At 43.2% G+C, this 27,719-nt stretch overlaps 1 protein-coding gene across 1 annotated transcript in view; it reads left to right on the plus strand.

The window, feature by feature from the left end:
* ablim2 (actin binding LIM protein family, member 2) overlaps positions 1–4,939 on the plus strand; it is a 242,767-nt gene extending 237,828 nt beyond the window's left edge. Inside the window, exon 20 of the mRNA XM_080742051.1 lies at positions 4,353–4,939. Coding sequence (XP_080598177.1) covers positions 4,353–4,466 — 114 coding nt within the window. The 3' untranslated portion in view covers positions 4,467–4,939. The remainder of the gene's footprint in view (positions 1–4,352) is intronic.
* The last annotated feature ends 22,780 nt before the right edge of the window (positions 4,940–27,719 follow it).

The following is a 27,719-nucleotide window of genomic DNA, read 5'->3' on the forward strand; positions in this document are numbered from 1 at the left end:
CGGCCAAATCAAGTTGGGCTCCAATCGACTTTCTATACAGGAATTTTAGGTATTTAAGTAGGATGTGAGGGGTCTAACTAGGGGTTTGTCATGATGCTGAATCCATTGCAAGCATTTGATTTGCAAAAAACATTCCTTGGGCTACAAATGGCCCCAGAAAACAATGGTTTAGTGATGAAAAGTGATGAGTCATAATTTTTCACAGTTTTGTGGGCGTTTTCTCCCCTTAACGCCCCGCACTAGTCGCACCTCTGCGCGGTCCAAGCGAACAGAAAGGAGCGCTCCTTAGCTCCGGTTCAGCCAATCAGAACCTTCTGTGGGCGGGGTTTGCCCAGAACTCATGTGCGATTCCAAATAACGCGTCATGGACACATATTGTTCCTGTGGTAAAAAACGCAGACTTCCAGCACGTTTTTCACAAACACTGAACGTCACAGACGACACATTGGAGCCGCACCGTTCCCATGTGGATCCCCAGATCCCTTCCTTTATGTTGACTGGTTTATTATTTATTGCGTTAAAAGTTATGTTCTTGATTTTTTGTTCACGATATATGGTTTTTATTTGCAAGCCGTTTTTGTATGTGTTTTCCGTGTCCAACTCCCAGGAAGACTAAAGCGGTCGCCATGGCACCAGCAGCTTAACGGTTGATCCTTAAAAACACCTTCTAAGCCGCGGCAGAACCCCCTGAACCCCGGTACTGCCGTGCAATCAGCGTTTTATTTATAAACATATTTTAAAAAACAAACACACCAAATGATAAACAACGCGCGCGGGTCGTTCAGTGCAAGCCAGCAGGACGTGCACACACTACGTGTTTGGGCGGCCACTTACTTAGAAGCTGCTGCTGGCTGTATTTCTGCCGTTCATTTGCATGGAGCGAGATGGGGTAATCCACGAGAAAAAACAGCGTTCGAAAGTACATTACGTCCTCGTCGCACGCACATCGATCTAATTCCATGTATTCCACTCATTCCGAAGCCTTGATTTCGCCTGTCGTCTGGTCGGTATACTAGGGGGGATGGGCTAAACCAGGCTGCAGCACACACAGTGAAGGGGAACGTAATGGCCGCTCGTGGAGCCAGTGGCAGAGCCAGCCGATGACGTCATCAATCGGATCACGTGATCCGATTGCACAACGTCTCTTAAAGAGACAGAGCACGACCTGCGACTGTATTTTTCAAAAAATTATGATTAATTTCATAAATTACGGCGAAGTACGGGAATAGACGATTGGCTGAGGGGACCCAGTAGGAAGTCCGAGGGAGTGCGGCCAGGCTTAGAAGGTGTTAATACAAAATAAAATAAAAACGTAAATCAAGTCAAAATCTAATCATAAAGCTTTATTGTTCGGGACTCTTGCGAGGACCAAATGTCCTGGCAGAGATGGAGGAAGTTTTAAGGGGCTTAGGGTCGGGGTAAACTCTCGTATCGTCACTGTCGGGCAGAAACCTTGTATCTCTAAGTTTCAAATTTGTATGTTTTTTTTCGTAAAGTAAAGCCCTGCTTCATCATACAAAAGTGTCACACAAAAATTGTGAAAACAGCAGATCTACAAGCACACAACGCCTCGCGACGCGAGGCGTTGTGTGCTTGTAGATCGGCTATTTTCACTATTTTAAATCATTCTTAAAATGATGAACGCAAAACGGAACGAAGGAAGTGGGACTGAGTTACTATATAGGGCCCAAGGTGGAGGGGCCTGGAATTACCGTATTCTATACTTAAAGCCATACTGTGTAAGATGCCCAACTAGTGGTCATTAGCCCTATAGCAAACCGCGGTCGCGTCCGCGTCTTTCGGACGTTTTTCGTACCTTCAGACCCCCGCGTCTGCCTCCACCTCGCTGAGATCTATCTTTTAAGGGGTCCCTTGTTCCTGTGCGTTCAGTAATTCCAGAGATACGGACTCCTTCACCCTGCCTGGTAGGCGAAATTACCTAGAGAAGGGATGGTACAAACGGGCGACAACAAATATGGCTGCCATAGCGACCCCACTTCAAGATGCGCTGTGATTGGCCGGCAGTTGTATAACCCTCGCTGTGATTGGCCGGTAGTGTGATGACGCAATTTTGGCGCGAGATCCGGTCCACGGCAAGGATCTCAGTTTACATACAGAGAAGGCTTTACAGGCTGAAATTCACGGCGCGGATCTTCTAAAACTTTTGTGATTTAATAGTTAGGAGAATTTTAAGATTTGTTTTATAAAAAAAGTTACATAGTACAACTTTAAGCTATTGAAAAATAGCAGATGTACAAGCTCGCAGCGCGGCACCGAGTGCCGCGCTGCGAGCTTGTAGATCTGCTATTTTTGAGAAGTCGTGAAAACGTGTGCAAATCTGAATATATACATTTTTAAGCGAACATTTGTAACTCAAATATTTGCTCTTGGGGGTCCCTGGAACTAAATATTTTGAGATGGGGGGTCCGTGGCCAAATACATATCATTTTGGGGGTCCTTCACATGAAAAAGTTTGAGCACCACTGACATAGAAACAGCAAAAAACCTTAGAAGGATTTGAAAGACATGCGCATATTTTTGTGTGCTTTAACTATTTTTCAATAGTTAAAGCACAGAATCATGCGTAATAATGCGTTCCCAGTCTAAATGGGTTAAACCCCCTCCCCCTATGAAGAACATTCATGGGGGTCCCTCTGTGAATCCTTGTACCCAGGGCCCAGAATTCGGTGCGACACCCCTGCGCACGCACGCGCACGGCCGCACACACACACACACACACACACACACACACACACACACACACACACACACACACACGCGTGCGCCGCTCGCACAAGGTGAAGCTGAAGACGGTCTGCGGCCTTCTCTCCGGTGCCACTGACTGACCCACTTTGCATGATTTATTTGGAAGGCGGGGGGGGGGGGGGGGGGGAGTATTATTCATATGGTGGGGGGAGGGGGGGGGGGGGGAGTATTATTCATATGGTGGGGGGAGGGGGGGGGGGACAGTATCGTTCAGCAGGCCCCGCGCAATCAGAAAGAGTTCTAGCCGGGGTCATGGGAGCGTGTCGCTGTTACTACATGTCATCTTTTCGACACCCGACTCTAACCCTCACCCTAACCTTAACCTCCGTGGAGTGAGTCGCTAACCCTCCGGCCGAAATGATGGGCGAGATTTGATGGGCGAGATTTGATGGGCGAGATTTCCCCGGGGTCACACAGGCTGCCGCAGTGCCTGGGCGCACTTCTAAACAAATGCGACGTTTGCCGGTTTAAATCCCATATAATAGGGCCGTCCGAGAAACGTTAAAGCAGGGGTTTTCGCCAGGGGGTCAGGGACGATTAGTGGGTCCTCAGCGTTACGACAGGGGGGCCGGCAAATCTTTTTTTTTTTGTCCTCTGTGATAGAATACACAGTATACAGACAGGAAATGGGGAGAGAGAGACAAATGTCTGCCGCGTGAATCAAGGACATGCAGAGAATGTTAGAGAGGCAGGGGATGACATTTCTAAAAAGGCTTTTGGTTGAAATATGGAAAATAGCAGACCTCCAAGCTCACAACGCGTTGCACTGCGACGTGTTGTGAGCTTGGAGGTTGGCTATTTTTGGTGCGTTAAACCACTCATATGCATACTTTCTACACATAAAATGTTGCATTCAAGTTCAGGAGAGTTTGTACAATTCTCTTGAATGGTGCCTTCAGGTATGGCATGGAAAGAGAGCATTTTCACTTCTTTCACCATAGTGAAAACTGCATTCATGGTCTGGAGAGGGCACTTTTTAGAGACGGGTAAAAGGGCAGGGGCTCAAGCCCCCTTTGATGTCTATGTGTGCATGCACCAGGGCATTCACCAAATATTCGAATATTCGAATATCAAAGTCACTATTCAACGTTGTTCACCAAAGTCGAATATTCGCTTTTTTTTTATCTTTAAAAAAGATATAGTTTATAAAGCTTGGCTAGATAGGAAGTCATAAGAATGTGCTGTCAATGCCCCTTCTCAACCCTTTTTAGGCAGTGACCTCCAAAATAAACATATTTGAACTGGGGACCCCCACCCTGACAAGCACTTGGAATTGTAGGCATTACATTTAATGTGACTCTGTTCCACAGATAAATATTGTGAAAATAGCCGATCTATATGCTCACAATGCCTCGCAACGCGAGGCGTTGTGAGCCTCTTGATTACTTAATATTTGACAGTTTGGCCAGTCCTGTCGAATATTCGACTATTCGAATACTTTGAGGTCAAATATTTTGAATACTAAAAATCACTATTCGTGAATGCCCTAGCATGCACGTGCCTGGTGTGAATACAGGTTATTATGGTGTTCCTGGACTCAACGTATCTTGACTGAACGTGTCTCGTTCTTTGTGTCCCCCTCCCAGAGACACCTGTCCCCAGAGGACTTCATGCAGGTGTTTGGAGTGACCCTGGACCAGTTCGACCGCCTGGCGCTGTGGAAGAAGAACGACATGAAGAAGAAAGCACGCCTTTTCTAAACAACATATATATAATATATATATACAGTATATACATAGAAGAAATAAGGAAAACCACGAAGCGAAAACGCAGAGCGAAAAACCAACAAACAACGTCCGTCCCCGAACCCCGGAGGGAAGCAGCGAGAAACGGAGGAAAATATTTAAAAAATGCACACAAACAACACAAACAACAACAACAACCCATACCTATACAGGATATACAATATTATGCATAAACCACTTTTACCGCGACATTATGGCGTCTGCCCGGGAACACGAGGAGGGCGCTGTGTGGGGAGGACGCCTCACACCGGCACTCCCAGCCTGTTGGGGGCGCCCTAGATGTGTTTTTTTTATTTTTTATGCGATGTGGTGTGAATGTTATCTCTGATGAAAACATGACAAGCAGGGGGGGAGGTAGAGGGGCCGCATTTGCATGGCCTGAGTCACCGCTCCTCTCCTCCCCTCCACACCCACATACTGTACACCCCCCCCCCCCCCCCCCCCCCCCCCCCTCCACACACACACACACACACACACCCAGAGCAAAGCACCCAGATCAAAGCAGAAATAGCGTTGTTTTCTATGTGTCTCGCGTGGTTTCTAGCATTGCATTTTTCAACTGCCACGCCACAGTTACAGTCGCCGGATTTATACGTAAAAGGCCGCGGACGCACTGAAAGCGCTACCGACGCAAATGTCACTGTTGCAACGTTTTGCTCAGACTCATTTCGAATTGGTTTCCGGTGCCGGTCGACGACGCTCCCGAAAAATAGCAGCCGCCGTAGGCAATGGGTCAACCACTTAACCACAGCATCCGTATTGTGGGTAAAGCTTTCTGTGTCTTTTCTGTTATCGTGCGGAAACCTTTCTGTGAAAACAGAAAACACTAGTATAGAGCCCTGAGGGACTCCGGTCAACCATATGGGGTTTACGCGGTCGACGCGCTCATCTGACGCTAGCTGTGCGTCGTGGGTTTCAGTTGTACGGCCGTGTTGCGCAGCGGAAATAGCTAATCCACTCGTAGACCGGCACCAGCGTACAAATAGGTACCTGTGCATGGAGCCTTTATGCAGTGCCACTCCACCACCTTTGAGCGATGCTTCTCGACGTCTTATCGGTTCGTTATCCGTTTTCCTGCGGATGTATCCAGTTTAGCAGCACTAACGCAGGTTTTTATCGTTCTCTCACTCGCCTCCTTATCAGCCGTTATCGCCTCCTTCTCCATCTACTGGATGGCGTTTTGTTTTGTGCCAAACCCCCGCACCGAGCGAGCGACCGTAGCCGATCTCATACCAGCCTCTGAACTCACTATATACAAGCCTTGTTATTGTTATATATATTTTGGACTGGTTACACTGTTATGCTTGCGCGTCGAGGCCAAAGACAGAGGGGGACAGGAAACCACACGTTTGGGGGGAATTTTACTGCGATCTTTTCCTTCATAAACTCTTTGTCAGAGCACCTTATCATTATCTTCTGTTTTATTGTTATGTATTTCTTGTCAAAATATACACGGAAAAGAGTGAGAGAAACCGGTGAACGATTCGGTGGGTAGTTCCGATATATGTGCCCCTGATGCATTGAGCATGGTCCCATATCGTAGACCAGTGGTTCTCAACCTTTTCAGGCTGCGACCCCCAAAATAATGATTTTATCTGGGGACCCCCCCACCCTGACGAAGAGTTGAGGCATTACATTTTGTATAACACGGCTCTATTGTGAAAATAGCCGATCTACATGCTCGCAACGCCTCGTTGGGAGCATGTACAGTAGAACGGCTTTTTTCACAATTTCTGCCTCTAATATTTGACAATTTGGCCAATGTTTAATTTGTCATTTTAGAGGTATTAAAAAAGTCCTTCAATTGTCACTTTAGAAATGTGCAGATACCCTCTATACACTTAAACTTTATGATGGTTTGTTTACTGTTGAGTGAGAAAACAATGTTTCACATTAAGCTAATCATCCGGGGACCCCCCCAAAATAATTTGGGGGACCCCCCTGGGTTGAGAACCAGTGACATTGCGCAGTGCAGGAGAGCCTGGGCGGCGGGGGGTGGGTGTCAGGGTGAGGGGGCTACAGAGAGACAAGTACAAATGTAACAGAGGTGATCCCAACCTCCCTACCCGCGTGAAAGTCCAATATCTTAACCATTACTCCTAAGGGATATCCCTATGGAACGAGGGCAGATACTAGACTTTTGAGGCTTCAGGCTGGGGCTGCGACTCTCTCCTAGAACTGTGACAAACGGCTGAGTCCCCCCGTAGCGAGACAACACAAGAGGTTTCAGGGTCTAGAGCAGGGGTCTTCAACAGGGGGTCCGGGACCCCTAAGGGGTCCTCAGAGTTACTACAGGGGGTCCTCCAAATCTTTGTGTGATAGAAACTTTTTTCGCCTTTTTTATATTAACCACTTGAACCCTAGTGTCCATATTCTAAGAACTTTAGCCAGAAATAGCAGATCTAGAAGCTCACAACGCCTCGCAACGCGAGGCGTTGTGAGCTCGTAGATCGGCTATTTTCGGCAAAGAGGTTTGGTGTAGAGGGGAAAAAAGAGCACACTAAGTACAGAGTGAAAGGTGAAGTGTATTAAGTATTGACGGTTCAAGTGGTTAAATATCTGAAAACACATATGAATCCAAAATACACTGATGATCGTGCTGTCAAAGGATTAAACTACTGTATATGGAATCTATGAACAGGTTGTGGGGGTCCCTGCTCCATCTCTCTCTCAACTAAAGGGTCCTTGGCCTGAAAACGTTGAAGACCCCTGGTCTAGAGAATTGCTCACATCGCCCCGGAGTGACATGCGTTCACACATCCACAGAAAATGGAAATAGAAATACAAAAAATAAAATAAAAATTACAGATTATTTTTATAAGCTATTTTTGACTTCTGGAAGGATCATGAAACGAAGATGTGGCTGAGAGAAATGAGAGAATCTTTTTTTTTTTATGTCACGCGAGCGATGTCCGAGGGCCATGCTGATCTGGTTAACGCACCATATTCACTCATACACAGGCCTGCAGCAGCATTTAAGCTAAAAGCCCGACGTATGTTTAGTCGTATGACGGCGCCGTGTGCCAGAAAAAGCTGATATACAAGCTCACAGCGTGTCATGGATGCGACGTGCTGTGGGCTTGAAGATCGGCTATTTCCGGCGCGCGACACTGACATTACAACTACGCATTACATGGTCTTCGCTCGATTAAAAAAACTATAGATACTATAACTGTGCTATAACTCCTCGGATAGAGACTCTTTATATTTCATGTCGTTTGTAAGCGAACGTCGCGTTAAAAGCTGCACACAACCTAGACCTACGGGGGGGAAAAATAATAATACATGGGCTTCGCTTCTTTTACGGACTGCAAAACCGACTTGCCAACTAACATGAATTGTATGTGAACATATTACACGACGTATAGCAAATAATATTTGTCTCCAAGGTTTGCTACATAGGCTACAAGCCATGGTGTTAGAAAAATAATATGCTGTTTGTGCATGGGAATGGAAGACTGGGATTTTTATCCGACAACCTCCCAGATTAGAAATGTCTGAAAAAAAGTAATTTATGTGGGTTCTAATCCATCTTCAATTTGTATTTTTTGACTTGAGTGATTGACAGATTGATTGATTTCACGTCAAATTAAACACCCAGTTCAGATGCTTCCGTTTCAGCTTGTTTTTAGATATTTATTTATTTTGCAATATTAAGGGAAGGATTTTGTGGAGCCCTTTAGTGGCAAACAAAGCATAGTGTCAAACAAATGAATAGTACAGTTGAAAAAAGCCTTTTTTTGTTCTTTTCTTTTTCTTTTCCTTTGAAAAACATATCAAGTTTTGATTTTTTGGATCTGAGTAAATAAATATAACCGATCTGCTGTCAGTAACACACTAACTGTTGTCATGAAGCTGTCATGTTCTGTCTCTTTTCTGATTTCTAATATCCATCTGCTATTAAAGTGCTTTATTCAAAACAACACAGTCCCACGATGGAGCTTGAGTTTCTCTTTCTTCTTTTACAGCTTCACCCAGTTGATGGCTGGTCAGATGGCTATGCTGAGAGGCAGGGACATGTGGTGGACAAAGTACTCAACCCCACAGTACTACTTGAGTCAAAGTAGAGATACTTAACACATCGGTCAATGCATGCGTCATGACGTCACTTGGTCACATGAGCGCAGACAGGATGTTATTGTGTAACTTTCTGTATAGACCAGTGTTGATCATAGCTGTTCATTGCCGATCAAAATGTGGACATTTTGCCGCACCCCGCCACAGTTTTAGCCATAAAACAAACATCAGAGATAAAGGGCGTTAAAGATGGTGAAATGCATTGGAGTATACGGAGAAAAACGGCCGCGCGATGCTCTCAGCGTCGACTCGAAGCGACTAGCGGCTAATGGGCTACATCCAGGCGCAGCCCCAACCTAACGGTGAGATTTAAAGTTAATACTGTAAATACAGTAAACACGTCAACGCGTCGTGGGCCTCCAGAGAAATCAAAGAGATTGGCGTGTAGACACCTCGTGGGCATCCCATGAGTTAATAGTAGGCCTACTCAATTATAAGTATTTTTTTAAACACACACACGCACACACACACACATACCGGTTTTTAAATTCAAAACCCCTGGGTTTTTTAGATCTTTTAATTTCAACCCCCATAAGTCTGAGTTTGAGTACGAGTTTTCAGGGCAGTTTTGAAGGATGCCAGCTTTAAGGGAGGTAGTCAAGGAATTCCACACCTGGGTGGCAGTGATGTAGAAGGAGAATTTAGCCATATTTGTCTTATGGGTTTGTGTTATCAGATCATTGTGTGCGCTCCCTCTGGTGTTGTGGCTGTGGGTGTCGCTAACTTCTTGGAGATGTTTGGTCAGATATGCGGGTACTGAGGGGATGGAGGGCAGATTTGCATTGGCTATTTTGAAAGTCAATCCCACTTTTAGTTGTTTAACCCTGTCTTCAACGCTGAGCCAACTTGGGCCAGCAAAATGTGTGGGAGAAACATGGGTCATGGGCCCCAGGTCGAGAAGTAGCCGAATCAGTTTGTTTTGGGAGGTTTGGAGCTGATGGATAATCGGTATCTCTATTTGGAACTACCTGTGACCTCAAAGTCACCTGACCTAAAAGGAAAGCCCTCCTAATATGGTCTGCAGGGGCTTTTTCCCATGCAGCAGAGCAGAGGCGTCAATTGGGTATGGCAAGCTATGGCAGCTGCCATACCTTGGCTACAGGGGGAAATAATAAAATGTACTTCTCATTGTGCCTGTTGCTAAGGTAGGGCAACAGGACTGGTGTGTAATGTTGCCATACCTTAGCTTTTGCTGAACTGACGCCACTGCAGCAGAGAGGCTTCAGCAAGGCCAGCCAGGCACCCTGGGCATATTTAAACAGCTGTAGAAACATTACTGTAATCTGAGGGTCACAAAGTCAAAACCTTCATGGTTTCTGGGATCTCTACCTTTTTACCTTCTGGTGTTAGCTTACCTAAAACCCAGATCTCACACTGACCACCGTTGTGACGAGAGGATCGACATGGACCCCGAGGGCAGCAGCCACAACGGGCAGTGGTGGTCTGGTGGACAAAGTACTCAACAATCAGTTACTTTAGTCCAAGGATACAGTATACTCCTCCTTATCAAATATTGTGCAAGTTGCCGTGTAGATTTTTGTTCACTTGAACACAAAAATAAAATGCTAACTAAAAAACTACTACTAACTAAAACTTGTACTCACAAGTATTACAAACTACATTTCCTTTTTTATATCAATGTATTGCTGTTTTAAATTTGGACTTAAACAAACAAGAAATGTAAAAAACATCAATAATAGCCTAGTGAAAGGAGCAGAAGTGATCTAAGAACTCACAACGTTCGATTCAAATTTGCACTTAAAGTGATAGTTCACCTATTTTTTACATAAAGCTGTGTGAAATACTTGCCATTAAAACAGTAGTTAAAAATGTATTAATTGATTACCAGAGTCCCGTGGTCAGAGTTCTGGTCAGTTTCTAATGAATATTAAGTAGTTCCAATGGGGTGGGGGCCATTTGGCGTGGCCCAATCATTGAAAATAGATTAATCCACAAAACTAGCGTCATTTGTATTGTTGGCCTATTTCTACCATATAGAGTGAGGTTTCGTTCTGATCAGCTGCCTGCAAAGCACCTTGTTTTGGGGAAATACGTTGCAGCGGCATAGTGATACTGGACACAAAAAATAGTACCATGTGACAGAGGGGTCAAAGTTGAACGAAAGTTGGTCTATTTGGTAGAAATAGGTCAACAATACAAATTAAGCTAGTTTTGTGGATTCATCTATTTTTAATGATTGGGCCATGAGCCCCTGCCAAATCACCGGAACTACTTTATATTCATCTAAAACTCACCAGAACTCTGACCACGGGACTCTGGTAATGGATTAGTACATTTGTAACCACTATTTTAATGGCAAGTATTTCACACAGCTTCATGTCAAAAATAGGTGAACTATCACTTTAAGTTAAAGCTATAGCTGTAAGTATTTAAGAAAAATCACACCCAGATTGAAGTGAGCAGTGCTATTTATGAGTTAATTTCATTAAGCGTCCCGCAAAGCTTGGCCAATGTGGGATGGGGCGGGACATACCTACACACAGACAAAGCCAGATGTAGGAGCGGTCAGCAAAATGTACTTAACTCAAGTGAATGTACTTTGTTACTGTCTTCTTTGCCATGGGTCAGACCATTGTGAGCTGGACTCGGATCACATTGGAAGCATGGATGGCCGCGTTGCCCAAACCACACAAACCTTTCATCTTTTTCAAGACAAACAGAACTTCTGACGCACAGCACAGACAAACACACACATACCTTAGAGGTCTCTCCTGGGGCGTCACAGCCGACCTGTGCTGTGTGAGGAACATGATTCATGTTCGCCCCGTGCGTGTTTGTGTTTTTTCTGCGTTGCATAATCCAAATTGGCCGACAGCGGAGAGAGATTCTTGCCTCTCTTGGATCGCACGCTGACAGCACCCAGGCAACGCAGCACACATGAGAAATGTGTTTTCACATTCTTTTCCTCCTCTATTTTTTATAACATAAGGTGGCGATTCTCAACCTGCGGGTCGGGATCATCAGGGGGGTCTAAACAACAAACTATACTCTGCGAGGCACTGTGAGCTCTGAAGATTATTCGATATTTTATTTGTATTTATTTTTAAGATATTGTTGGGGCTTTTTGCCTTTATTGATAGTGTACAGTAAATCTGACTGGAAATGGGGAGAGAGACGGGGAGTGAGACGCAGCAAAGGTCGTCGGGGTTGGGAGTCGAACCCACGACACAATGTCAGACTGGATAAGCAGCCTAGGTGCCCGGACCACTCCGCCAGTGGCCCGGGCCATTTTCACAATATTTAGTCAAACTAATCTCAATGCCTCAACTACTATAATTCCAAGTGCTTATCAGGGTGGGGGGTCCCCAGTTCCAATATGTTTTTTTTGGGGGGTCGCGACCTGAAAAGGTTGAGAAGCACATGTTCCCGTACAGCTCAGATCAAGTTTCATGAGTTGTTCTTTGATGAAAGGTGTTGATATGTTTCATATGTTTGTTATCAGACGTTGAGACTTTAAGATGTTCGTATTATCGGTTCAGTGGCAACCCCCAAACTCTCTCTTCAACCACGTCTTAGTGATACTACTCTACAGATCACTCTATTTGGCCCTCGTCTTATTTAGTGTGCCTAGTCACTGTGCTAATAGTGTTTTTTTTGTGTGTGTGTGTGTGTGTGTGTGTGCGTGCGTGCGTGCGTGCGTGCGTGCGTGCGTGTGTGTGACTTTCTCCTCATTAACAAGTAGGCCTCATTGGCTGTTCTTTAAGCAAATGGGGAGTCCACAATGCCTTCCCATACTCTGAACAGGTGGCCCAAGACCTCCGGTCACAGAATTCAGCGCAACACTTCAGCTAATTTATCATCGCTAGCTTACAGTATCAGTAGACAGTAGACACATGCTTCCACCCAAACTAAAGCAAGGGAAAAGAAAGAACTAAAGAATAGTGGACAAAAGGTTGACATCCATGCACTCTTACAGGCACAAACAATCCAACATCTAAAACAACTTACAACTACTTGGCTTCTAATAAAAACTGCAGTATTAAATAACATTTTGATCACTATTTCGGAGACAGCAACAGACTCTGTTTACTGGACAATAAACCAATGAGGAGACCTGTGTGCCAAACGGAATACCTCCGGAGAACAAATAGTGTGGCACGCTGATATACAGTTTCATCTTCGGTCAGAAAGATTATCAAGTGGGCCCAGATTTAGAAAAGTTATAACCACAGCACTAGGGCTCTATCCGTGGCCCCCAACTTTTTTCTCAAATCTCTTTGCAAAAAATAGCAGATCTACAAGCTCAGAGCGCATGAAGTTGTGACCCATTGAGAGCTTGCTTATGTGCTATTTTTAGCGAACGTTCGCATATTATTATGAAATGCCCTGAATAAAACACTAGGGTTCACGCGGTTAAAAAAACTAAATCTATCTATCTATTCCTCCTCGCTCCCTCGTCCCTCTTCTTACTATATCGTCTTACTTTTTAAGTGAGAAATCTAACCGAACGAAAACACAGGGAACATCTGATAACCCAATGAATGCAGGTTTGGATAGGTGTGGTAACTTACAATCTCCATGACCTGGGACCGTATTTTTATTTCCTATTTGGCTTCCACCGATCATTATTTTGCAAGGAGATCTGATGTCCATCTCGGGTCAATGTTTCATTCAGTGGTACAGTATTTGGCTTATCTGAACGTAGGCCATAGGCCTACGCCTGTTAAAACACTGACTGAAGCCAGACTTCGCTGACACTCGCGGCACGTTGCGATCAATGCAGATCGGCTGTTGTTGGCGAAAGATCTGTGCTTAAAATAGCTGATCTGAAAGCTGAACTGTAAGCTCTGTATTCTGATAGTAATCATTGCTATAGAGTGTTTGTTCAGTAAGGGGGGTCTCCCTGTCTCTCTAATAGACCGATTTCTGAGAGCGCCCAGCGGTAACCATAACTGTGGGGTCAAGCAGCATGGCTTCACCCAGCGACACCGTAGCTACATGGCAGCGCTCTGGAAAAAGGTTCTAGTCCGATACCAATTTCAGCCCATCAGGAGAGAGAACCCATTTTTCAATTATCATCTTAGATTTTATGGTATTCTATTCGATTTTTTTCTTTGTTCCATCCCTTCCAAATTCACATCATCCTGTCTCGGGAGCCACTCAGCAAAACACAAAAAGTTTAAGGGCTGCAAGCTAAAAATGACGGTCCTATTTTGGACGCTTAGAAAATGATTTTGTAACACACTACATGAGCAGTCTAAAAATTAAGGAAACACACCGAAAACTGACACATTTCCATCTATAAGGCCAAACCTCATTGAACAAAAATATTATCATGGAATGATTAATTAAGATTAACAATGAAGTTTCTTCATTTGTAACAAACAAATTAGCAAAAACGTATTGTATAAAACAAGTCAAACATAGTTTCCTAATGGTTATGGAGAGAAATTGAAAAATGACAACAGAAATGATTTGTCCACACTGAAAGTAGACAAAATATATTTAATTGGTATGACCATGACTGGCCGCATAGACATGCGGCAGGGGCCGCAGGTTGAATAGCACTGCTGTAGGCTATCATATACCTGTTTATGAATGACCGAAGGTCTAACTCAGTGGTTCTCAACCTGTGGGTCAGGCCCCAAATTATTTTGTGGGGTCCCCAGATGATTAACTTAATGTGCAACATTGTTTCTCTCAACAGTAATCAAACCAACATAAAGTTTAAGTGTATAGAGGGTATCTGCACATTTCAAGTGACAATTTAAGGGTTAGGGTTAGGGTTAGGGTTAGGCCAAATTGGCCAAATTGTCAAATATTAGAGACCGAAATTGTGAAAATAGCCGATCTACATGCTCACAAATGTAGATCTACTATTTTCACAATGAGAACCGTGTTATGCCTCAACTCTTAGTGGTCGTCAGGGTGGAGGGTCCCCAGTTCAAATATGATTATTTTGGGGGTTGCGGCCTGAAAAGGTTGAGAACCACTGGTTTAACTGAACATCAGCACGCCAGTTAAAATATGATTATTTTGGGGGTCACGGCCGCACTATTTGTCCTCCAGAGGTATTCCGTTTGGCACACAGGTCTCCTGATTGGTTTGTTGTCCGGTAAACAGAATCTGTGAAGCTGATTAACTGACAGCAAAGTGAATTAGAGCGGAACCGAGCACGTCGTCTGCACAACTGTTTCATTTCTCCTGTTCACAGGAGAGGATGTGGGGTGGACAGACAATGTGATTGACTCTGTGCCGATACGAGGGTCACACGCACACACACACACACACACACACACACACACACACACACACACACACACACACACACACACACACACACACACACACACACACACACACACACACACACACACACACACAGGAATAAGGACACATTTTTGTTTCCGGAATCCAAAATTGACTTGAGTAAAAGTACTACCAAGTATGGCATTAAAAAAAGTACTGACATTTGTAAATACTCCAGTACAGTAACAGTAGCTCAAAATATTACTTAAATACAGTAGGCCAACTTGAGTAAATATAGCCTACTTAGATACTTTCCACCACAATCTCATCCTCTCTCTCTCTCACGCACGCACGCACGCACGCACGCACGCACGCACGCACGCACGCACACACACACACACACACACACACACACACACACACACACACACACACACACACACACACACACACACACACACAGAGAGTGTGAGTAATAATGTGGAAACTGATCAGAGCTTAGTAATAGGATGTGAATCACCTATAATAATTTTCATTAATCATGTTGTAACATGAACAACAGATAGGCTGCCAGGGCAGCTCTGTTACCCTGCAGCAGTGGTGATTTTGACAGCAAATGTTGGTGTAGTTTCGGTTATAGGCCTAGTCTTCCTATAGCGTCTTCCTATACTGTAGGAAGGTCCCTATAGGAAGGACCCAACAAAAGTAGTTAATATAGAATATAGCATTGTAATCATTTTAACCAGTGTATCTACCAGCTCACAACACGTCACATCCACAACACTTGTAGATCTGCTTTTCAAAAACATTGACAAAAATGTAAAAAAAAAAAAAAAAAAAACTATTTTATTCAACATAGGCCTGATGGGGGTCTGTGGCCAAATACATATTAGGGGGTCCTCCTTGTCATGAAAACGTTTGAGAACCAGTTAGCCACAACCATAGATTGTAATGGCCACAACTTGTAACAATAGGATTGTTATGTGATGTGAAAATGATTTCACTTAACCCTTAAGTTCTGTTCAGATTCACTACACCTTCCTTCTGTTCGGGTCATTTTGACCCGGTGGATATTTGGTTTAAAAAAAACAACACTAATATAAATTTTAACTTAACAAATCATCATGATACATTGACTTTGACTCAATACCAAACAATTCATATGATATATTTGGTAAATGTTTGCATTTCTGCTTTGCTATATCACATTAAACACTGAAAGAGCTAGGCGTTTTTACTGATTTAGCTGAAATCCATGTAAAAAAAACTACTTCATTTAATACTGGGCAATATTGCTCATGCTTATAGGAAGGGGGGGAGGGTTTGGAATGGGGCTTCGGAAGGGGGGTGTTAGAAGTGGGGGTGACTGTGTGTCTGTGTTTTGGCATAATACTGTGTATTTCTGTGCTTCCGGGTCAAAATGACCCGAACAGCACTTAAGGTTCAAAAAATATGAGGGGGGTGTAGCATGGGTGTAGTGCAAAAATATTTTTTTTACATGTTCATCTCAGAAGAATCTTTAAGGCCAGTGAGTTTCAGGCGGAAACATTTTTAACTTCTACCTTTTTTTTCCAAATGAAAATGTAAAACGGGTCAAAATGACCCGAACAGCACTTAAGGGTCACCTGTGCAGAGTCTTAACGTCCTAATTGCGACCGTAGGTCGCATTTACTACCAAAACCTCCACCGGCTGTCTGTCAGTCTGTCCGTCATGTCACACTTTCCCCCAACTCATATCTCCGCCACCGTTGCCCCAAGACATGCCAAACTTTGCACACACACTCCTTGCCTGCCAATCCACAACCTCCACCTCTCACGTCATACGGGCAGCCATAGTTACACCTGGAATGTTGAATCTCCATATATGGAGATAACCTACGCATCACACAAAGTCTGACCTCACCAGCCCATACTTGGGCATGGACGACTTATATCTCCATATACGGAGATGGCCATATATGGAGATACGATGACATCACAGAGTCCACAGCTGATGATGTGGCGTGATGTCATACAATACACAAACAAGCCCTATATAAAGGGGCAATTCTCACCAGGGAAGAGAGCATTCCCCACTAGCTGAGTATCTTAAGATTGGATGTGATGATAAGCTATAAGCTTAGTTGATCCTGGCGATAAGGTCTGAGTTTTTACTATCAGACAGGCAGGCTCTACACCCCGTTCACTGATTGGTCAACCTGAACCGGTCTAGACGGGGTAAAAGGACTTCACCGTGGGCCGTGACTATGATGGCCTGCACTTATTTTCTGACTTGAGGTGGAAAGCTTTCCACCGTAGACTCTGATCCGGGCTTGTGCCTACATTCTGAGTCAAATTAGTGCATATTATCAAGTACAACCTAACCCTAACTACAGCCTGTAACTATGGGTAGAATTGTGGCTTTTACAGTAGAATGTTCCATGTTGATGTTGTTTAAATTGTTTTGGTTGAGAGGACACCTCAAGTTGCATTGTCTAAATAGTTGTGTCATTCTCTCACGGTGTAAACTTGTGATGTGACAATGTTTTAGCTCCAATTTAAATACCAGTACAGTAGGCTGGAGTAGACAAAGTGTTTACATCCGTGGGAGGCTAAATTAACTCCCAACATATGTCAGTTGTTGTGGTAGTCTTAAACTTGTGGATTCCAGGGACTCTGTGGGTTCCTATGGGGGTCTGAATTGACACGTACAAGTCTGTAACTCTGACAGTGTACAAATGGAACCAAATGGACCCTGACAGAGTTAAAGAAGTAGTTCACCCCCAAAATGACTTTTTTTCTATTGATTAGTCATGCCATGGAGACTAGAGTTCAATAATATTTTTAGTTTTTTGTCACATTCCTAAGACAAAAATTTGATTCGAGTAAATTTACCCCCATTGATTCCGGATGGGGACCCGTTTCGAAATGGGTCCCCATCCGAAACGAATGGGGGTAAATTTATTGTTATCACATTTTTGTCTTAGGAATGCAACAAAAAACTAAAAATATTATTGAACTCTAGTCTCCATGGCATGACTAATCAATAGAAAAAAAGTCTTTTTTGGGGGTGAACCACTCCTTTAAGGGGAAGACCTTGAAATTTGAAAGTTTGAGAAACGCTGCTCTACAACATCCCATAGCGGGGACCGTCGCGCGGTAACGCTGTGATTGGCTAATTGGTTGCTAGGCACCTTCCGGGCTATGGGGTGTGTAGTCTACAGCGTGTGAGGAGCGCACAGAGAACCACTAGGCTGCTCTCTATTGTCATCATCAGCTGCCTGTCCCAGGATAACACAGGATAACACAGAGGTTGTTTAACACACAACACGCCCAGGATTTATATCTACCTGCTGCCATGGAGAAGGAGAAAGGAGACAAAGGTAAGCTTGTTGATTTTAAACAAGACTTTTTTTTAATCCACATGTTGTTTGTTTAATTTCCACATGCCCTGATGATGACAAACACAATCAATGTATGTGTCAGATGGCTGTCTGAACCATGCAATGCCAATTCCTGGAAAAATGAAAGTGAAAATGAGATGATTGTCTATTATTTGCTATTGGGAACAAGCTTGACTGAGGGCTGCTGTGTGTTTGCTTGCATTGTTTTTCTTTTTTATGTTTCGCATTTTTATTTAAAAAAAAATAAAAAATAAAAATAAAAAAAATAAAAGATAAATTATCTTTTATTTTCTTTATCTTACTCCTAATAAACATGCCCTACTCTTACAGAAGTTAGGCTACACAAAATGTTGCGCCATGTTTTGCGTTGTATTTATTTATTGAAGTGCAAATACAAACCCATGGCCAGCCCAGACTAGAGGAGGTGCAATATAATATTGTTGAGTGCTGCTGCTGCCTGCTACAAAGGAACACGTGGAAGGAAAGGCAGACAGACGGGGATGGAGGGGTAGTCAGCTGGACTGCGCCCGGAGGGGAGGGGAGGGGAGGGGAGGGGAGTGATGTATTGGGGAGGAGGAGGATGAACCGAAGAGAGAGAGAGAGGGGGATGAAGAGATGAGAGGGGCGTGTTGGAGAAGTAGAGAGGAGAGGGGAAAGTAGTGGGGGGTGAAGGGAGGAGAGGAGAGGAGCAGTGTGATTAATTGGCTGTGTGTGCATGTGTAATGGGCTCAGATGCTTGGGTGTGGACCGTGGAGGTCTAGTGGAGGACACGGGGCTCACAGCAGCATCAGCAGCAGAGAGGTGGGGTGGGGGAGGGGAGGAGACGGTGGCTAGGGACCAGCTGGCTCCCAATCACATCCCTCCTCGGGTCCCTTCTGTGTGTGTGTGTGTGTGTGTGTGTGTGTGTGTGTGTGTGTGTGTGTGTGTGTGTGTGTGTGTGTGTGTGTGTGTGTGTGTGTGTGTGTGTGTGTGTGTGTGTGTGTGTGTGTGTGTGTGTCCCAAGTGGCAAAGAATAATTTATGAAGCTGGATGGCCAGCTTTGGAACCGAGCTGACACATTGACCGAACACACTGGCATAGGACTGGGCAATATATTGATATTATATTGTAAGCATGTGTGCATGCTGTGATATGACACTAGGAGCTATAGGCCTATATGTATACGTCCGTGCCTTACCTCTTATCCCTAAACTTCTTTGCCTTTAGTTTTGTTAACTATTTAGAAGAAAAGAAAAAAAAAAGATTTTATAATACAACAAATAGCCGATCTACTTTGAAACATTGTGAGCTTGTAGATCAGCTATTTGAAATGTTTAAAAAGTGTTTTTCAAAATAGTAAAAAATGGCAAAAGTGTTTAGGGAAATGGGTAAGGCATGGATGAAAATAGGGCCGACGAACTAAACCTCAGTAAAACTATGCCTAAACCTAACCCTAACCTCAGTAGCCGTGACGTGGGTTATTCGCTAACCTGCCGATGCTGGTGAGTAACTAACCTGCCGACGCTACTCGGAACAACGGACCTGACGGAACAATGAGCGGACCCCTAGATGTTTTTGGGTCCGCGTCAATATGCCGACGGGCTGGTGTGCAGACGAACACTAACCCTAACCTCAGTAAAACTAACGCTGCTGAGTAACTAACCTGCCGACGCTGGTGAGTAGCTAACCTGCGGACGGTCATCCTACTCGGAACAACAGACCGGCGGATCAATGAGCCGACCCCATGTTTGTATAGACCTATCGTAATATATGGCATAGATTTTTAGATGTTGTGACATCAGCATGACATCAGTAATTAGAGGCCACTGTATCAATATAAATGGCAGAACACAAAATATAGCTGTATTCAACAACACCTGAAGACGCTGCTTTTAGTCACCATCGTCTGTTTGAGAAATGTTGAGGTGGACCGTATGTCTGAAGCAGGGACCAACAGAATGCTTTAATGCTGCTGTTCCTGTGGAACTCAAGATTTACTACTTTGAAAGGTACATTAACATGAATGACAGTGATCAGATTGAAGTCCACATCTTCAATATAGTGTCATTGCGCTGGAGGAAGTTGCCTCCAGAGATGACTGGAAGAGAGGAGGTTCCCTCCAGGCGCCAGGGCCACACAGCTGTACTGATACAAGATATCGTTTACATCTGGGGTGGCTCTAGAAGTATCGGTATTATATCACACTGCAACATGCTTTATGCATTTGATGTCAGCACCCACAGGTGGTTGAAGCTCAAGGTGTCAGGGACTGTTCCAGAGGGGAGGTGGGGTCACTCAGCCTGTCTCTCTGGGAAGCTCATGTATGTCCATGGAGGATACAACCTGATGTCTGGATGCCACACTAATGACTTCTACAAGCTGGACACCACAATAATGGTCTGGTCTTTAATTAACACCAGAGGCACACCACCGCCTGTTTCAATATGTCACTCTGCCACCATCATCGGGACAAAGATGTTTGTAATTGGGAGGTCTGGGAGCCACAACATCAGAGTGTTTGACACAGAGACCAACTGCTGGCTGAGCACACCTTCTGCACTCTTTCTTCCAGAACGACGCTGGGGTCATTCGGCCTTCGCCTACAATGGAGAGCTGTACGTATTTGGTGGTAGGGACCAGAGCAAGACCTTCAATGATCTGTGGAAATTAAATCCAGTTACCTTCTCCTGGAAGAAGGTTGAGCCCAAGGGAAAAGGCCCTGATGGGATGTATGGGATGTGCTGTTGCATGGTGGGAGATCGTATCATCCTCTTTGGAGGAAACCCCACACCCAGTGACCTGTACATCTTAGACTTGAGCCCTAGTCTGAAGTCATTATGCAAGCTAGCAGTTATTCAGTACGGTCTGGAGCAGTCGGGACTCCCACATGACGTCAGGTGGGAACTGGCAGCCGTGACTAAGAACTAAGAACAGTAGTGGACAAACTAAGAGACCCTAAGAGACCTTACCCCGCATCTCTAAACTTCTTTTACTTTTTTTTGGAGCGGTGGTCACACCATCTCCATAGCGTGGCTGTGTGTGTATGCGTCCGTGTGTGTCTGTCTGTATGTAGCCTGAGTCTGGCCTGCAATAGCGTTGACTGACCAGGTACTGTTGAGCAGCCTTTAAATGCGCGCACACACACACACACACACACACACACACACACACACACACACACACACACACACACACACACAGCCTTGAAATTAATGGACACCGCCACTCTGTTCACACTGGTGTGATTTTTACTTTTTTGAAAAACATTTTAAAATACAATCTACATCGATGCATATTTGAAATATTTAAAGATGGGGTGCCATGATTTTCCCCCTCTAAAACATGATTATCAGGTATTATGATTATACTAGGAGGAAGATTTTTTCCAAAAAAGTAGGTTCTTATGTGGCCACACCCACCAGTTCATTAAGTATGCCTGGTTGTCATGGTGGGTGGTGACCCAGCTGAAGTTAGCCACACCCACAGTGTTGGGTGAATGGTAAAAGGGGAGGGGTTGTATCTGTGTTTTTGGACCGGCACTTTTGACCCACAAGGTGGCAGCCTCCAGGAAAAAAAAAACAAATGCAAAGGGAATAGATAATTGCTCATAACAACCACACCAGGGGGTCTAATGAAGTACTGTCAACCTCCTAAACACATGAGAAAAAGTACAAAACTATGGCACTGCCTCTTTAAAAATGTTTTTCAAAATAGTAAAATAGATGGCAAAAGAGTTTAGGGATAAGGGGTAGGGCCCCTGGTCCTGGTGTCTACATAACTATGGATCCATAAAACCTTTTTTTTTTTTTTTTCTTCTTTTTTTTTCATTTGCTGAGAGTAACCATTTTGGACTAAAAGGTTTCCACCCTACAGTGACGATATGAGGTCATAGTGTCACAGCACATGGAGAGAGATCAACTTAAAGGAGTAGTTTACCCCCAAAATGACTATTTTTCTATTGATTAGTCACGCCATGGAGACTAGAGTTCAATAATATTTTTTGTTTTTTGTCACATTCCTAAGACAAAGGTTTGATTTGAGTAAATTTACCCCCATTGATTCCGGATGGGGACCCGTTTCGAAACGGGTGCACATCCGGAACGAATGGAGGTAAATTTATTGTTATCACATATTTATCTTAGGAATGGGACGAAAAAATATATATATATATTTTATTGAACTCTAGTCTCCATGGCGTGACTAATCAATAGAAAAATAGTCATTTTGGGGGTGAACTACTCTACTCCTTTAAAGCAGCTTGTCTGCTCTCTGCTGTGTACAGATCTAATGGCCTGTGATTCCACACCGCTATGACACATCACCATCATGCCAGCTATTCTGAGACATGGGGACAGACGCAGTGTTGATTTTGTTGACTAAAACTATGACGAAAAATGTTTGTCGACTGCGTTTTTTTCACTGACGAAAACTAAATAAAAACTAAATAAAAACTAAGCTGTTATGACTAAAACTAAGACTAAATATATTGACAATTTCGTCAACAAAATAAAAACTAGACTAAAACGTTAGGGAGGGACTGGTGGAGAAGAGAGTAATTTTATGTTTGGTTGCTCTCTGGTGTTTCGTGCTGAAAATAGCAGATCTCCAAGCTCACAACGCGTCGCAGCGCGACGCGTTGTGAGCTTGTAGATGATATGACAGGTGTAGGTGATATGACACTAGGAGCTGTATATTCGTCCATGCCTTACCCCTTATCACTAAACTTCTACTACTTTTTTATGAGCGGTGGTAAACCGCTCCATAGAGTGGCTGTGTGTGTGTCTGTAGCCATTTCTCCTCATGTTTTGCCATAGCAATGTGTATGTGTGTCTGTAGCCTGTACACCCTAGACTTATATCCTAGTCTGAAGACGTTATGCAAGCACGACCACCGCTCACTTCACATTGGGTGTGATTTTTACTTTTACTTATTAGTATTTCTACATTGCAATATTGATACTTTTACTTAAAGGAGCTATAGTCAACTTTTTCTTGAAAAACGGATGCTAAAATAAAAATAATGTTTCGAAAATATTTTATAAAAAAATAAGCTTCATATATGTGTTTCAATAAAAAAATGACCACAAAAAGCGGAAAAATAATGATAACATAATCATTTTGGTCCTTTGTTTACATTTACAGGGTCCGAAAAATGTAAACAAAGGGCCAAAATGATTATTTTATCTTTATTTTTCCGCTTTTTGTGGTCATTTTTTAATTGAAACACATATATGAAGCTTATTTTTTTATAAAATATTTTCGAAACATTATTTTTATTTTAGCATCCGTTTTTCAAGAAAAAGTTGACTATAGCTCCTTTAAGTAAAATACCAGTCAGTGCCTTTTCCACCAATATGCAGTATACCTTTTCCATCAACGTGCCTACATTATGGGCCCTATTTTCGTCCATGCTAAACCCTAAACCCCTAAACTTCTTTGCCTTTTTATTTTTACTATTTTGAAGAAAAGAAAATAAAAAATAGACGATCTACTGTACATTGACATGTTGTGAGCTTGTAGATTAGCTATTTGAACTATTTAAAATGTTTTTTTTTTTTTTTTTTTTTTTTCAAAATAGTAAAAAAAGGCAAAGAAGTTTAGGGTTTAGTATCAACAAAAATAGGGCCCTATGTCTTCCTAACTCTTCCATTTGGAGACATGTATTGAAGACCCTGGTGTCAGGTATGACGACCTACTGTGCTGGTTGACAAGTAGTGCCGTCTGAAGTTCACAAGTGCAGTGTCTTCATGGTGACCAAGGTGGGATGCCCTCCATAGTGGTAGGTATTTGGTTTCCCACACAGTGGCGTAAAGCAATAAGTACATTTACTTAAGTACTGTGCAACTTTGAGGTATTTGTACCAAATATTGTAGTACTTTTACTTGTGGTACTTCAAGTACATTTTGATGCCAACACTTTCATACATTTACCCGAGTACATTTTGAATTCCGGACTCTACATTGCAGCATTGCTACTTACTTACTAAGTAAAACATGTGAGTACTTTTTCCACCACTGCTCCCACATGGGGGAGACCTGGGTTCGACTCCCCCGGGCAGGACACGAAACGTACAGAATCCAGCTTTAAAAAGCACATTTTCTGTGGGCGGTGGTAGATTGCACGTGACGTGAGTGTCCCTTTGCTAAGCCTTTATTAGGTTTTGTGTTGCTGTCTCGGTACATGGCTGAGAGCTTATTAGTGTGGCTGCCCTTGCAGGGTCACCAGACTATAGTGCTTGTGCGACTTTATTCCATCTTCCATCATCTCCTAAAGCCCGTATCAGAGTGTACGGTGGAGAGCTATCCACCGCAAATTTGAGGTGGAAAGCTTTCCACCTCAAGTCAGAAAATAAGTGCAGGACATCATAGTCACTCACGGTGGAGTCCTGTACACCGTGACTGACTGGTCTAGATCGACCAATCAGTGAACGAGGTGTAGAGCCTGTCTGTCTGATAGTAGAAACAGAGAGATGTGTTGGGACTTGCGGTGTAAAGCTCTCCACCGCGAGGCATGATGTAACGTTGTAGTTTCATGACTCAAAAAGACTTGAAAAGACTACACCGCGGTGTAAAGCCTTCCACCGCCCAGGCGACTATGATGCCGGCTTTAGTAAACCTTTTTTTGCCGCGCTACTCCTCCCACAGTTTTGTATATCCATGGAGGACATCCAGCATGCAATGACATCTACAAGTTGGACACCTCCACAATGGTGTGGTCTTTAATTAACGCCAGAGGCACACCACCACCTGTTTCATCATATCACTCTGCCACCATCATCGGGACAAAGATGTTTGTATTTGGGGGCCGAACGAACCAGTGGGATCAGTACTGCGACATCAGAGTGTTTGACACAGAGAGCAACTGTTGGCTGAGAACACCTTCTACAGAGCGTCTTCCAGAACGCTGGGGTCATTTATCCTTTACCTACAATGGAGAGCTGTACATATTTGGTGGCTCCAACGGGAACAAGTCCTTAAATGATCTGTGGAAATTCAATCCAGAAAACTCCTGCTGGAAGAAGGTTGATCCCAAGGGAACAGGCCCATGCTCAGGGATGTCTTGGATGTGCTGTTGCATGGTGGGAGATCGTATCATCCTCTATGATCGTGACCTGTACATCTTAGACTTGAGTCCTAGCCTGAAGACGTTAAGCAAGCTAGCGGTTATTCAGCACAACCTGGAGCAGTCAGAACTCCAACACAACGTCAGGTGGGAACTGGCAGCCATGACTAACCAACAACAAGAGAAAAAATAATAGAAATGAATAATACCCGGGAAAAAATAACTCTCTAAAAGTATTTTGGGGGGTCAACTACTCCTTTAATTTGAATGAAACGGAACTAATTGATAGGGAAATAACTAATAGTTTCACTCTCTCTATGAGCTCAGTTTGCCAGGATGGAGCTCCTAGTAGTGGGATGGGTCACCTAGCCTCCTCCAAAGCCATCCACCAGAGCAATGAATGATGGTGGGACGAGAGGTCAGGACTAGGGATGGGACGATAAGCGATATTATCGTTTATCTTAATAGAAAACACTTGTGGTAATCGTATCGTGGAGTTTCAATTTACCGTGAAATCGTCCTCCGTCATGCACTGGGATCAATTCTCCTTTTTTTTTTAAACAATATGTTTATTTTCTTTTTCTTTCTTTTTTAAAGACTCGCATAACAAATACAAATTCATGACAATGAAAATTAAAATACAAACTGCAATAAAATAACTTGAAAAACAAAAACAAAAAAAAATAATACTTGACACTAACACGATATAAAGGTATTACATAATTACTAAAATGAGCACATATACCATTAACACCCACAGAGTCCTATGCCACAAGGCCAAACAAGTGTCTGCAGAGAGTGCAATTACCCCACTTCCGATTCCTCCATTAAGTGAGAAAGATCATTGCCCTTTATATACTGAATAAAGTTCCCCCATATTTTCTCAATCAGCTCTTGTTTGTTTTTGAGAGTGTATGTGATTCTTTCTAATGGAAGGCACAAAGACAGTTCCTTAAACCACTGAGCGATGCTAGGTTTCCCTGTCTTTTTCCATGAAAGGGCGATAACCCTTTTGGCTTGTAGGAACCCAAGATCCAGAAATTTTATCTCGTTGTTTTTTATCCTATATGGCCGATCGGGTAAAGGCCTAATAAGAAGAGTTTTGGATCTAGCTCAATGTTAATAAGTAGTATCCGTTGTAGCTCCTTTCTAACCTCCTCCCAAAACTCCTTTATTCTTGGACATGCCCACAAACAATGAAACAGAGATCAATTCTCCTTTTAGCCGTCGAGCTGCATATCCGGTACCACTTAAACCCTCTATAATTGGATTTCGATTATCGCGATAATATCGTAAATCGTGATTTCTTTGTTCACAATAATCGTGATATGAGTCTCTACGGCCCTGACCTTGGGCACACAGGGCTGTGATCGTTCAACCTCAGCATCCAATTCTGGCTTCAGCAGCTCTCTGTCTCTGTCTCTCTCTCTCTCTCTCACTCTACCACTACTTCCTGTTCATCCAGAGAGCATTGATTCGAGTCATTTTCTCCATTAGATTAAAGTGCTTTCTTTTCACTTTTTTCAACTTTTAAATTGTCAAAATACATTTTATTTGTCTGCTTCAAGTGTGCCTGCAGCTCGCAAAGTGTGTGCAACCTTGTGTAGCGTTTGGTGTTAGCATTAGCATTACAGTTTTGGTCCATATGGGCTTTCCAAGATATGGACTTAATATTGATGACATCAGGGATCTCCTTATATGGGCATAAAAGGGACAAGGACTGACACAGAGCTCTCCATATTAATTCACTAATAATATATTATTCATTAGTGAATTAATTATCCCAAATGGGGATAATTAAAATGGTAAGAATAAGATGAAACGTCACAGCAACCACACCTGCAAATTCCAATTGTTGACAGCATTTCTGGCAACATCATCATTAACAGCCAATGAGTGACCAGCATTTCTCGTGATACCAGTGGTGATGCAGTAGGCATGGCCTACTTGTGCACAAGGCGCAAGTTGGCACCTCCAGTTCTAGTTATTACTTGCACTGTGTGTGGGTCAGTGACGTGACGCCCCAAAAAATTTGTTTTTAAAAAAACTTTAAATTGCAGGCATAAAAGTTATTTACTTTTGTTCTACTCACTCTCAACCTTAAGGAAATACATTTTGTTTTTAGATATTTTATTGGAATCAGACTTTATTCAGCAGTTTGTTGTACTTGTGCCTAAAATCGTCATATGGTGTGACATGAAAATAATTGTTCATAAAATGAAAATGGAGTACATCTTTCTTAAGTTACTCACTTTATCAAAGTCCTTTATCATAACTAACCAGTGATCCACTATAGTTTTTTGAAAATTAATTATATCTGTATATTTTTTTCATAATCGACACTCTGTGTGAGGCCCATGTTCATGATCTTACAACATATTTTAAATGTATTCTGTCAAAACTTTCTCTAAAATTACACAAATATTTGTGACTCTTCCTGATAATATTCTCTATGTAATCCATAAACATTTTTTTGGTTTAATCATTAATAAAGGTAT

Source organism: Nannobrachium achirus (genome assembly GCF_963921795.1).
Source record: "Nannobrachium achirus genome assembly, chromosome: 14".
In the NCBI taxonomy this organism is placed as follows: Eukaryota; Metazoa; Chordata; class Actinopteri; order Myctophiformes; family Myctophidae; genus Nannobrachium; species Nannobrachium achirus.